At 36.8% G+C, this 13,648-nt stretch overlaps 1 protein-coding gene across 4 annotated transcripts in view; it reads right to left on the bottom strand.

The window, feature by feature from the left end:
- Positions 1-4,928: 4,928 nt before the first annotated feature.
- The window catches only part of kiz (kizuna centrosomal protein), a 67,128-nt gene continuing 58,408 nt past the window's right edge, over positions 4,929-13,648 (bottom strand). For 2 of the 4 annotated variants that reach the window (XM_077238674.1, XM_077238673.1), the window contains 2 exons: positions 7,691-7,734; positions 4,929-6,591 (listed from right to left, as the gene is read on the bottom strand). In XM_077238674.1, the coding sequence (XP_077094789.1) occupies positions 6,488-6,591; positions 7,691-7,734 (148 nt within the window). In that variant the 3' untranslated portion in view covers positions 4,929-6,487. The remainder of the gene's footprint in view (positions 6,592-7,690; positions 7,735-13,648) is intronic. The other 2 variants (XM_077238669.1, XM_077238672.1) reach the window with 1 other exon arrangement.

Here is a 13,648-nt window from a genome sequence, read left to right as displayed (position 1 = left end):
AAAATTATTTTTTTCTACCTCATGTAGTAGATTTAATACAGGTGCGGTTCTGGTCGTGGTTTTTATGTCGGTCGGGTACAGACTAAAATTAGTGTTTCTGTCGGATATCGGGTCGTTCTGTTAATTACTGTGGGAGCGGGGCAGGTTCGGGTTTATTAAACAGGATCCATGAAGGACTCTGATAAAAGGCATGTAGTAGATTGTGTACAACAAAGTTTTAAGCAAAGTTTTGCTCATCTTGATAATTAAGAGGCCTTTGAAATGTGCATATCAAAAATGATGTTGTAGGCGTTATATGGTTAAAAATATATTGTACCCTTAAATAGCTTCAGTGTAGTTAGCTTTGTTGGTAACTAGCAACTTTTCAAAAGAGTAGCTGCACAGATTGGGAAGCCATTGTTTCAAAGAAGCTTCCCCAATGGTGGTGCCCTGTATACATTCATGAATCACTTCTTTAACTGCTCTGAGCTAGAAGCTCTCACCACGCGTAGCTAGGACCGCTGCTGAGGAGCAGGTGTCTGAGGCTTTAAATTAGCATTCCCTATTCATGCTAATGGCTGAACCCTGTTCCCCCCGTGAGGAGAGTTGAGCGTGCTCTCTTCTCCAAAGCACAGTGAATGCTAATAAGAACACACTCCAAAATCCCTGCTCTGTGTGTCTTGGCTAATCTTGTTTTATCACCTTTGTTAACATCTCTATGAACAACAGATTTAATCCAGGCAGAGATTACCGTAATGTGACTTCTGCTTTCCCAGATGGAGTCTGCACCCTTCAGTCTATAAACATTTGTATTCCCTGTGGTAGGACAGACAAAGAAGGATGAAGTGAAATGCTACCTATGTTACGGCAGGTTATGAACTGCGCCTGAAGTGCAGAGGTTAAAAATACGCTACGAACCATCACATCCGCGTACAGGACGCAAATGACAGGTGAATGCGAGAGGTGACCCCTTTTGAGCCCTCGGCGCTGTTCTGCGGAGTGAAGAGTCAATAGTTTTGCACGCCAAAGAGAAACAAGATAAACTAGTTCTCCTTTATCCGTGATGATTAATTCTGTTCATCTCAGGAGATTGTCTTCAATCATGGAGCATAAGGTGCCAGTGCTTTGGCCCTGTATTCAGGGAGCAGTGAATTACCTTGTGCCAGATTGCCAGACAGCTGTAATAAGACTCAGCTTTGGGTTAATTATCCAATAGGAAGTCAAAGCTCACAATCTGGGCTACTTAACAAGAGGGCAGGGTCACCCTTGGACGAAAGCAGGTAGCAGAGGGTGCACAACCGATCAGTGAAGAAAGCCCTCAAACATTCTGTTGCAAACATTCACATCCACCTTCGTAACCAATTGATGGAATGCATGTGCAGCAGATATACATTTATTACAAAGCATTATATTGATGTCTATAATATCTCAATGCCTTATAGTTACACTTAGCATATTAGAGCTGGGTGATACTAGTTTACTTTTTATAGACGATTGAGATCTGCTATGTATTTTATATCACCCAATGGAAGAATACTGTATGTATGGGGATGAAGTTGGACATACTTTTATATCCAACTGAATATAAATAACAGAGTGATCATTTAGTTACATTTTGTGGCAAAAATAAAAGTCAACCAGTTGAGATTTGTTATACAGTATATATTGCTTTACTGAGTGATGCCAATTATCAGCAAATTATCTGCAAAACGAAATCTGGCTGGCTGTTTTAGTTCTGAATAATAGCTGGATTTGGAGTTCACACTAATTGAGATATGACCGGTACATTAATGCCACTGCACAATCATGGCATATGTAAAATTTCACTCTAAATGGTTCATAACTGATGGAGAAACCCAGACTATAGGTAATGGGCAGTAATCATCCTAACTCAGAGTACACCTTTATTTATTTATTTCCGTGCCCTGATGTGTGGGGTTAAAGTATCACACTGTTGTCGTTCCATTTAGCAGATCACAGAAATTGATTTGCTGCCCAAGGAACGGCATTTTTCCCGCTTCACTCGTGCAGCAGGATGGAATTCCGCTCACATAATCAAGGATGAACGTTGTCTGTCTACCCAATCTAGCCCTCGGTCCCAATGGGAGAGAGGACTAGTAGCGAGAAAATCTGCATGAATACTAATTCAGCCTCTCGGCTTTAACAGCTTTCGCAAACCCATCTCAAAGGAATTCACCGAACATGATGTCTTACCATAATTACTCCATGGGCATGAAGTGGAAAAAAGAGGCAGAGATCACAGGAAACCTATAAGGAGGGACTTGCTGCTCCAACTTAAATGTGGTTAATTATAATTTGATTTTGTGCATTAGATGGAAGGGCCCAGTGGTTTTGAGTGATGCTGAGAAGTTCCTCTGCTATGGATCTGCCCGCCGGGCTGTTCTCATCTATACATTACATATGTAGCTTACGGCTTGACGTATAGCATTACAGCTTACTGTTGCATTAGGGGAAATGCACAAGCCTATATTTGTAAAAGAACATTTTTCCGTAGAGAAATTCATTCATACAGATGCCTCGTATTAATGTTTTTGCTCACAGTGTGGAGCCAGTAAGACATTTTCCTTTTGGTTTTCAACAAGTATGTTGAAACATTTTCCTAAATTTTTTTTCTCTTGATATTTCCAAATCATAAACATTTACTCTACTATTGTGTTAAATCTATACATACCTTTCATTTAAAGTTGTTGCTTTTAATGCATGCTTATAATGTTCACATTCATTTTCATTTATTGATTGTCATTTAGTGTGATTTTAAATGTTGATCAACAAATTGTTCGGTAGACCTATACATTTTAAACTGGTTTGATTATTTTGTATGCATTATTTAAATTACATGTTCAAAAAAAAGTGTAATCATCCAGAATAAATACTTATGGCATTACAATATTAATAACCAATAAAGTATATTGTAACTGTTTAAAATATACATTCAAAGTGTGTTTGTTTGTGTGTATGCATTATGAGTCATAATTTCACAGTATGCTACATAATAATCAAAGGCTGGCAAATTACTATAACAAAACCCAAAGGTCAGATACAGTACCAATTCAGTTTTACTTGAAGAACATTTTATCAAGATAAAATGTAGGCTGCAGGCTGTGCTGTCCATTGCATTATTTTAAACATTATTTTAAATTGCATTTTTTTTAAACAATGCCGGTGTCTTCATTTATCATGGAATTAGTCAATTTGCTTATGTAATGTAAGTGTTTAACCCATTATGACTATACATTACAGCACTGGGCAATTTGAAGCATGTCTATTGTATTGTGAAAGGAAACGTACAACACTGAAAAACAGCACAAAAGCAGGTTTTAAATGAACGACAAGTTGTTTCAAGAGTGATCAGTGTGGATTTTTGTACTGAGGGCTTCGAAATGTTACTTATGAAAATAGTTCCAAAGTGTTTAAAAAAATGTTAAAATACAAAGAAAAGATGCCAAGGTCATGCTGACTTGGAAACAGGCATAATGAAAAAATCTTGAATGTGTTGTAGGCCACTTTTTACGAAAATGTTTGCTCAATGACCTGCATAAAATGACCTGTACATTGGGAAATGCAGGCTCAGTACAGACAGGCTGGTAGATTGATATTGTCTCTGCAAAAACATGACACAATATGCAACATGGTCCAAGAAATCTAACTGCAGTCAGGTGGAAAGTGAATTCAATGAGATCACGACATTCATATTGCACTGATTATTGTTCATGTATTAGATGTATTAGAACACACAACAAACTACAGTACATTTAGTCTTTACAATCCTAAGAAAAATATTCAATATTATGTGCAGCCCAAATTTCCTCAACCCACAAATCGGCATATTACAAAATGGCTTTTGCTTGGACACCTATAAACCCTCTTGTTAGGTAAACTGTAGGTTTCTAAGTAAAAGAAGGTATAATTATCAATATCTGTATGAATCAAAACTTGAAACGTAGGTTTGAATGATGAAAAGCGCGGCCTTTGTGTCTTCGCTGAACATCCTCAGAAACACTGTCAGAAAAACCACAGGCGAGTAAATGAATATTTCATTAAGGTCTATTGAAACAGAAGATCAAATGACCTTGTTTTAAATCATTATTCCCTGATAAAAATAAAAGTGGATAGGGGGAGAGTGGAAGGGACACACTTGAAACTTCAACTTGTCGAATAAGCGTGCATAAATTACACAAACATGCAATATGCAAATAGCACAATGCTGGCATATCATTGTTAATGAGAGTGTTTAACTTCCCTACTTGCTTTCATCTAGGTCTTCCTTTCTTTTATTGTCTGAGATTGTTCCAGAAACAAAAACAGGCATGTCTGGGCTTTGCTGCATAATATATTGTTTATCAGCAGAATACAAGTTTAGCTTAGGTGCCTAGTGATGCTAGCAATTTAGCCACTTAAAAAAGGATCCAGTTAAACACGCTGACAGATAAAAAAATTTAATTAGCGAAAATGGTAAAAAAACAAACACATTTTGTGTATATATATATATATATACACACACACACACACACAAAACAAAATATGTTTTTTTTAACCATTTTCAGCTAATTATAAGAATAAGATTATTAGGTTACACTTTATTTTAAGGTGTTCTTGCTACACTGTAATTATACATTTAAGTACTGAGAAAAATGAATTAACGTACTTAGTACAGGATTAGTTGCATGCAATTATTCATAATTTTCTGCTATTACTACAGTAAGTACATGTAACAAGAACACTAAAATAAAGTGTTAACAATTATTATTGCAATTAATAATAATAATACAATTATTAATAATAAAACCATGAAAATTAATAATAATAAAATATATTATATATTTCATCATTCTGCCAAAGAAGGCCTCTCAGAGTGACATTGTCCCATGCATAACACTGACAATAGCTACATAATAACACTTTCTTAATAAAATAAAGACTTGAACATGTAGACTTGACTCCTTTTATTCATTAAATGATTGGATGTTTATAAAGTGCACGCTTATAAAGTGGCTTAGTACACACATTTTTGCAAAAGTAATGTGGGCAAGGTCTATTTTGAAACAAAACACTCTCTCTGTTTTGATGTGGCACCATTTGCAAGTCAAACTCTGCGGTTTTATTATTATTTTTTTCCATTACCCAGTCCATGGGCTGTGCTGCTCGGAAGACAGTTCCTTTAAAAAGTGTTTATTGCTTTGTTACAGGCCGGCACGATGTAATTCTCTCGCACGGCTTCCTCCATCACACAAGTATCTGTTGACATGATCCTTAACACAGATATTATGTGAGGGGAGCTTTTTAGCAATCCCCAAATTATGCAGGCGCGTTTTGACGCGTGCGGGTCAAGGCTGGCTGGAGCCATTACAGCTAATGAGAGTGAAGTCCTACTCTAGCAGGTTCGGCCTCATAAAGTTACTTAAAAGCTAACTAATGGAATAATACTGATGGATAGAATGCTGCAGGTTTTGTATCATTACAGGATAACATGCCTGTGTGCATGTTAAATATACCAGCACAATGATGAAACCTAATGAACCTGAGAGTCACAGACAAAATTGACAATCCCCTGTCACTGGCGATGTAGATTACTGATCAGGCTGGAGAAACAGATCTGGAAATCCATGCACTGCAATTTTAGTTTGCAATGTTATTTTCAGGTCCATTAGAAAATTGGCTGTTTTTGAAAAAATAACCGTTATTACTGTAATGATATTGCTGTGTTTGATCGGTGCTCTTTTCAATGCCTAATCATAATTATCCATAATTGTAACTATCATTTTGAGTCTAAAAATAAGCATTAGAAGAGAAAAACTTTTAACAATGAATCGAAGCAAGCACGTCACATATTTTGCACGGCAACGTCTATGTCTGTGATGCAACATGCTTAAAAAGCAACCAGAGAATAAAGTGTGAAAATGAATAATAGCACATTTTAAAAACAGTCGAATTTTGAAGTGGGTGTAAAAGAGTCGGGGAGACGCTGTCGCGTTCAGCTGACGAAAACGCCTTTCTACCACCGTAAATACAGAGAGCATTTGTTTCTATATTGAGATGAGCACAACGCATTTTGTCCTCCTAAATGGGCCATGGGTACTTGAGTGAGTTCAAAGGTGTTTTAGCAGCATGCAGAGTGGCCATTGTGCACTGGCTTTTCATAGGAGTTGACTCAGAGCATTCCACTCCAACTCAACGCCAGATACCTGCAGCATCTAAAATGCGTAATATTCAACACAGTGCAAAGGAATCACTTTAAAAAACAAGTTTAATCTATTTCAACCAGGTCCAAGTGTTGTTCAGCTAAAGAGACTCAAGCAGGGTTAACACCAACATGTTTTGAAAACCCTTCACAGTCTTTGGCCACAATAAAGTGGATGGCTCTTTTTTGTTTTCACGGAATGTCGCACTCATTCCTCGGTGAAGATTTCTGTTTGTTTTGCGATCGCATAAAGGCATCTCTTTGAAACATATTAACTGCTCATTGGGGAAAAAAATGTGAAAAGAAACATCAATCATAAAAATCATCAAAGTCATGGCTGCTGGTGTTGCGGGACTGAGGACGCAAGGCCATTTCGATCTCAGAATTGCTGTCATCTGATTCTCCCCAAAATGCTGCAATCAAAAATATGTACGCACACCATTAACATTCTGTTGCAGTAAGGGGGAAGTAATGAATTTGCGCAGGAGCGTGATCCGCAACAAAGCAAATAATTCCAGAGACACTGGTACAAAAAAACAAACAAGAAAAAACAAATAAAAACTAAAAACTAAACGCACATGGTAACCAGGCATACTGGCCAAATTTTGGAGTAATTAAGATTTTTTTATGTCTTTGAAATGAGTCTCTTATGTGCCCAGTAATAACATTAATATTGTGAAATAATATTATATTATGTTTTTTTTAAATAATATAATGTGTTTTCCATTGATCAAAGCTGAATTTTTAGCATCATTACTCCAGTCTTCAGTGTCACATGATCCTTTAGAAATCATTCTAATATGCTGATTTGCTGCTCAAGAAACATTTCTGATTATTCTCAATGTTTTGCTGCTTAATAAATGTTTTTTCGTGGAAACCATGATACACTAACATTGAAAAGTTTTGGGGTAAGGAAGATTAAAAAATATCAGCAAGGATGCATTAAACTGAACAAAAGTGACAGTAAAGACATTTATAATGTTACAAAAGATTGAACATTACAAATAAATGCTGTTCTTTAGTTCTTTATATTCACCAAAGAACCCTGAAAACATGTATCATGGTTTCCACACAAAAATTAAGCAGGGAACGTTAAAAAAACTAGTAAAAACTGAGCACTGAAAATAATTGATAACCGAGTATATATTAGAATGATTTCTGAAGGATCATGTGACTGAAGAGTGGAGTAATGATGCTGGAAATTCAGGTTTGATCACACAAATACAATTATATATTAAAATATATTGAAATAGAAAACAGTTCTTTAAAAATGTAATAATGTTTCACAACATTGCAGTTTTTACCGTGGTTTTTCAAATAAATGCAGTAAGTATGAGAGACTTCTTTAAAAAACAAATATGAATCATTCCAAACTTTTGCCTGGTAGTGTATTCACAAAATATAAGTAGTGCAGTAAATCTAAGTAGTAAATAAGTACTGTAATCTGATTATGGAACATAAGCATACATATAGTTTTTTAACATATTTTAGTCATTTGTACAGTGGTCTTACCCTTTGACTGGACAGCAGAGAAAGCTTTACATTTTGCACTCTTCCTGTGAGAAATGAAAAACAAGAGATTGTGAGACTACACATTTTCTTGTCTGTAATTATGAACAACAACATTTGAAAACAAAATGAAAACACACAATAATAATTAAAATCTCTGTAAAAACCATATCATTCAATCAGTTGCTCAACATCAGTTCAGCCACAACACACAACAAAATCCTCCCGGAAGCCATCATTTCTTACACAACATCGTCTTTTCTTTGCAAGGTACTAACCAAACCCTGAAGAACATCATTTCCCCTCTAAGCCTGTTCTCAGATGGGGTGATCGGCCAAATAAACTTCCTTGACTCTTTTTCTAATGGCACTGAAGGACCCAGTCAAGGCTCTCTATTCACAAGTGGACTGAGCGCTGGGTTGCCGGGTTTCTGGGTTCCCATAGCATCACTGATATCTCTATGTAAATGCATGACCCCTGACAAGCCTTTGATCTGCATTGATGCATATGCAAAAGCTCGCGCTACTTTTCATACAGCCTTCCTTCTTCATTTACATCAGCACAGGGCTATTCAGACCTCAACAATGACGTCTTCATCTTCGCCCTCCGTGTCTTCATATATTCATATCATTGATTTTGTTTTCACCTTGATGTACTTTAAAGGATTCAGGGAGCAAGAGTAAGAATATTTAGTTTTCCTTTGATGGATTTGGATGAAAAGATAAAACAGTGGTTGTATGTGTATTCGCAAGACAGCAAATTCAATTACGTACGCTCAACCTTGACCCTGACCAAAGGATCTGTGAAGACGTAGTTGAACTCAATTAGGTTGACTCTCACATAATTCAGCTAAGCTCTTTTGTTTCCAGAACATCTCTGTACAAGGCACATCATTTCAGAAATTCTTTTGATGCATGCATGCAGATGCTATGATAAGAGTCATGAAAAAATACGTTACATAAATCACCTTTGGCTCAATAAGAATACAATGGCAAATTTATGAATAGTAGAGCACCAAAGTTACAGTTGACAGATATAAAAAGTACCACATAGATGTATTCAGTCCCAAGGTCAAGGGACATGACTGGCTTAAACCCTTAAAAAACCTTTCTGAAACAGATACTGGCGGCTGAATTCTCTTTCAAACTGACTATTTGTATTTAGGTAGCAATTTTGCACAGCACAACAATACAACAGAAATCATTATCTTGTTCAAAATGGCCATTTACGATGGACTAAGCACAATTTGTATTAAATATTATCGACATAAATATGTGGTATTTGTGTTGCATAGACAGAGCATATTGGCAGCACATTCAAAACATACACACATGATGAACATCAGACATGTTTTAGTGTAGCTCATTATTTGTTACAGCATATTTTAATATTTATTGCATGGTTCTCTGAAATGCTCAGTTACGACTGTCAATGGGGCATTTTTTTTCTAATGCTGACAGACAATATCATTGTGGTAGATTTAATTTTTGCATTATAAAATAACTTCGACTCAGAACAACATTTCATGTCAGTTTATTTATTTGGCAAGAAGCTGCATAATAAATCGACTGACTGTTCATTAATCCTTACATACATCACCATGGTAAGATTTAAAGCTGCATTTAAACAAAATTAAAGTAAAAACAGTGTAATGTTGTAAAATATTATTACCATTTTAATAACTCTTTTCTATATGAATGTATTTTAAAATGTAATTTATGTGTCACATGATCCTTCAGAATTCACTCTAATATGCTGAAATATGCAATGTTGAAAACAGTTGTACTGCTTAATATTTTTGTGGAAATCAGGTTACTTTTTTGCAGAATTCCTTGATGAATAGAAATGCCAAAATAGTTTATTCGAAATGGAAATAATTTGTAACATTATAAATGTTTAACTGTTACTTTTGATCAATTAAATCATCCTTTCTAAATAAAGTATTAAAAAAAATCTACTGTTGAAGTTGTCATCACGTCCTGGTGTATAAACTGAAACTAGAAAAATTGCTTTAGAGAGTTTGACATAAAATACATGACTCAAATAATTATGCTTAAAAAATGCTTTTTAGAATTTATGCAAATTTAAATACTAAACTCTGCAAAAATGAATAAACTAACAAACAAACATATTGTGTCCAATTTTCCTTCTGCCTTTATATGTTCAAATTGAAAATATGGGAGGCCGTTCTCTTTTGTGAACATTGAACGCTAAGCAAAATTTGAGGGCTTTCCCCCCCTTTAGTCATGATGAGCTCAATAATAAATACATGTTTTGGTGGGTAAATAGGGCTATTCTTTTATATAACTTGCTTGCCATGGGAATGCTCTAACCGCTGAGCCACTTCAGACAGTTACGAGTCTGATTTCAAGACACTATTATCACAGAGAGCTGTGAATGCACTGACCCTCCAATCTAATATTCCATTTCCATAAACATTTATGCCAGTTCATCTTGCACTGAGGTTCACTTAATTGAGGCAACGAATCTGAATATGTAAGACAGGGCTGGCCACTGTTTGGCTGCGTCTCACAGACAGAGGTGAATGTAATGTGTAAAATGATGCAAATTACAGCTTTGACGGCAACCTCTCTCTATTTCCCTCCGCACCAGCATTTACTTTTTCCGCTCTCCCTCTGTTCTGCGTTGTTTTGAGCATTTGGATGTATTTGTGATATTTGATGAAAAGTGCCCCAGTGCGTTTTTATGCAAGCATTTGATACATTAATATATGGGGTGTGTGGGTTGTTGTTATGATATCTGAGCTATGAATAAACTACGTCTCTCGGCATCCTATGCAGCAATATGCATCATGTAAATAGACTGCAGTTACTCTGCATTTGTTGTCTGGGCAAAGTTATTTTCATAATACCTGTGATCACCTACGATTACAGCTCTGCTATTGGTTTTGATGAAAGTGTAACATTGTAATATCATTCCTTTTGAAACATTCTGTTTATAAAGCGGAAAAATATATGTGTGTCTTGTCAAATACAGTATTACTGATATTCACTTATATTTATTAAAGGGTTAGTTCACCCAAAAATGAAAATGAAAATTACTCACTCTCATGTTGTTTCAAACCCGAAAGGCTTTTGTTCATCTTCAGAGCACAAATGAAGATATTTTTGATGAAATCTGAGAGCTTTCTGTCCCTCCATTGACAGCTACGCAACTACCACTTTGACATTTCAAAAAGTTCATAAATAGATCTTAAAAATAATCGATATGAATTGAGCGGTTAGCCAAATTTTCTGAAGACACTTGATCATTTTATATGATAAACATATTGAATTTAGTCTTTTATTCACATATAAAAGACAGAACTCGGTTATTGAACTCATATTCATCAACTCAAGCATGTTCGTTAGAGGTGTGAGAACCAATAAGGTTCATTCTCGTGTTACGCAGCACATTTGAGCTTCTGCAAGAACCAATAAGGTTCATTCTCGTGTTACACAGCACGTTTGAGCTTCAGCAAGAACCAATGAGATTCATTATTGTGTTACGCAGCTCGTTTGAGCTTCAGCAGGAACCAATGAGGTTCATTCTCGTGTTACGAAACACGTTTGACCTTCAGCAAGAACCAATGAGTGTTACGCAACTAGTGTGAGCTTCTGCAAGAACCAATGAGGTTCATTCTCGTGTTACACAGTACGTTTGAGCTTCAGCAAGAACCAAAAAGGTTCATTCTCGTGTTACACAGCACTTTTGAGCATCAGCAAGAACCAATGAGGTTCATTCTCGTGTTACACAGCACCTTTGAGCTTCTGCAAAAACCAATGAGATTCATTCTCGTGTTACGCAGCTCGTTTGAGCTTCAGCAGGAACCAATGAGGTTCATTCTCTTGTTACACAGCATGTTTGACCTTCAGCAAGAACCAATGAGGTTCATTCTCGTGTTACACAGCTCGTTTGAGATTTAGCAGGAACCAATGAGGTTCATTCTTGTGTTACGCAGCTCTTTTGAGCTTCAGCAAGAACCAATAAGGTTCATTCTCTTGTTACACAGCACATTTGGGCTTCTGCAAAAACCAATGAGGTTCATTCTCATGTTACACAGTACATTTCAGCTTCAGCAAGAACCAATAAGGTTCATTCTCGTGTTAAACAGCACGTTTGAGCTTCAGCAAAAACCAATGAGGTTCATTGTCGTGTTACAAAGCACGTTTGAGCTTCAGCAAGAGCCAAAAAGGTTCATTCTCATGTTACACAGCACGTTTGAGCTTCTGCAAAAAACAATGAGGTTCATTCAAGTGTTACACAGCACTTTTGAGCTTTAGCAAGAAAAAATGAGGTTCATTCTCGTGTTACACAGCACGTTTGAGCTTCTGCAAAAACCAATGAGGTTAATTATCAAGTTTCACAGCACGTTTGAGCTTCAGCAAGAACCAATGAGGTTCATTCTCGTGTTACGCAGTACGTTTGAGCTTTAGCAAGAACCAATGAGGTTCATTCTCGTGTTACGCAGTATGTTTGAGCTTTAGCAAGAACCAATGAGGATCATTCTTGTGTTATGCAGAACGTTTGAGCTTCAGCAAGAACCAATGAGGTTCATTCTTGTTACGCAGAACGTTTGAGCTTCAGCAAGAACCAATAAGGTTCATTCTCGTGTTACACAGCACGTTTGAGGTTCTGCAAAAAACAGTGAGGTTCATTTTCGTTTTACGCAACATGTTTGAGCTTCTGCAAGAACCAATGAGGTTCATTTTTGTGTTACACAGCATGTTTGAGCTTCAGCAAGAACCAATGAGGTTCATTCTTGTGTTACACAGCAAGTTTGAGCTTTAGCAAGAGCCAATGAGGTCCATTCTCGTGTTACGCATCATGTTTGAGCTTTAGCAAGAACCAAAGAGATTCATTCTTGTGTTACGCAGCTCGTTAGAGCTTCAGCAGGAACCAATGAGGTTCAGTCTCGTTACTTAACACGTTTGACCTTCAGCAAGAACCAATGAGATTCATTCTCGTGTTACACAGCTTGTTTGAGCTTTAGCAGGAACCAATGAGGTTCAATCTTGTTACGGAGAACGTTTGAGCTTCAGCAAGAACCAATAAGGTTCATTCTCGTGTTACACAGCACGTTTGAGCTTCAGCAAGAACCAATGAGGTTCATTCTTGTGTTACACAGCTAGTTTGAGCTTCAGCAAGAACCAATGAGGTTCATTCTTGTTACACAGAACGTTTGAGCTTCAGCAAGAACCAATGAGGTTCATTCTTGTGTTACGCAGAACGTTTGAGCTTCAGCAAGAACCAATGAGGTTAATTCTTGTGTTACGCAGAACGTTTGAGCTTCAGCAAGAACCAATAAGGTTAATTCTCGTGTTACACAGCACGTTTGAGCTTCAGTAGGAACCAATGAGGTTAATTCTCGTGTTACACAGAACGTTTGAGCTTCAGCAAGAACCAATAAGGTTTATTCTCATGTTACACAGCACGTTTGAGCTTCTGCAAAAAACAGTGAGGTTCATTTTCGTTTTACGCAACATGTTTGAGCTTCTGCAAGAACCAATGAGGTTCATTTGTGTGTTACACAGCATGTTTGAGCTTTAGCAAGAACCAATGAGGTTCATTCTCATTTTACACAGCTCGTTTGATCTTCTGCAAGAACCAATGAGGTTCATTCTCGTGTTACACAGCACGTTTGAGCTTTAGCAAAAACCAATGAGGTTCATTCTCGTGTTACGCAACATGTTTGAGCTTTAGCAAGAACCAAAGAGATTCATTCTCGTGTTACAAAGCTCGTTAGAGCTTCAGCAGGAACCAATGAGGTTCAGTCTCGTTACGCAATACGTTTGACCTTCAGCAAGAACCAATGAGATTCATTCTCGTGTTACACAGCTTGTTTGAGCTTTAGCAGGAACCAATGAGGTTCATTCTTGTGCTTCACAATACGTTTGACCTTCAAGAAGAACCAATAAGGTTCATTCTCATGTTACACAGCACGTTTGAGCTTCAGCAATA

Source organism: Siphateles boraxobius, unplaced genomic scaffold (assembly GCF_051911475.1).
Source record: "Siphateles boraxobius isolate OS27281-9 unplaced genomic scaffold, OSU_SipBor_1 22, whole genome shotgun sequence".
Lineage (NCBI taxonomy): Eukaryota > Metazoa > Chordata > Actinopteri > Cypriniformes > Leuciscidae > Siphateles > Siphateles boraxobius.
This window is presented reverse-complemented; position numbering and strand designations above follow the sequence as displayed.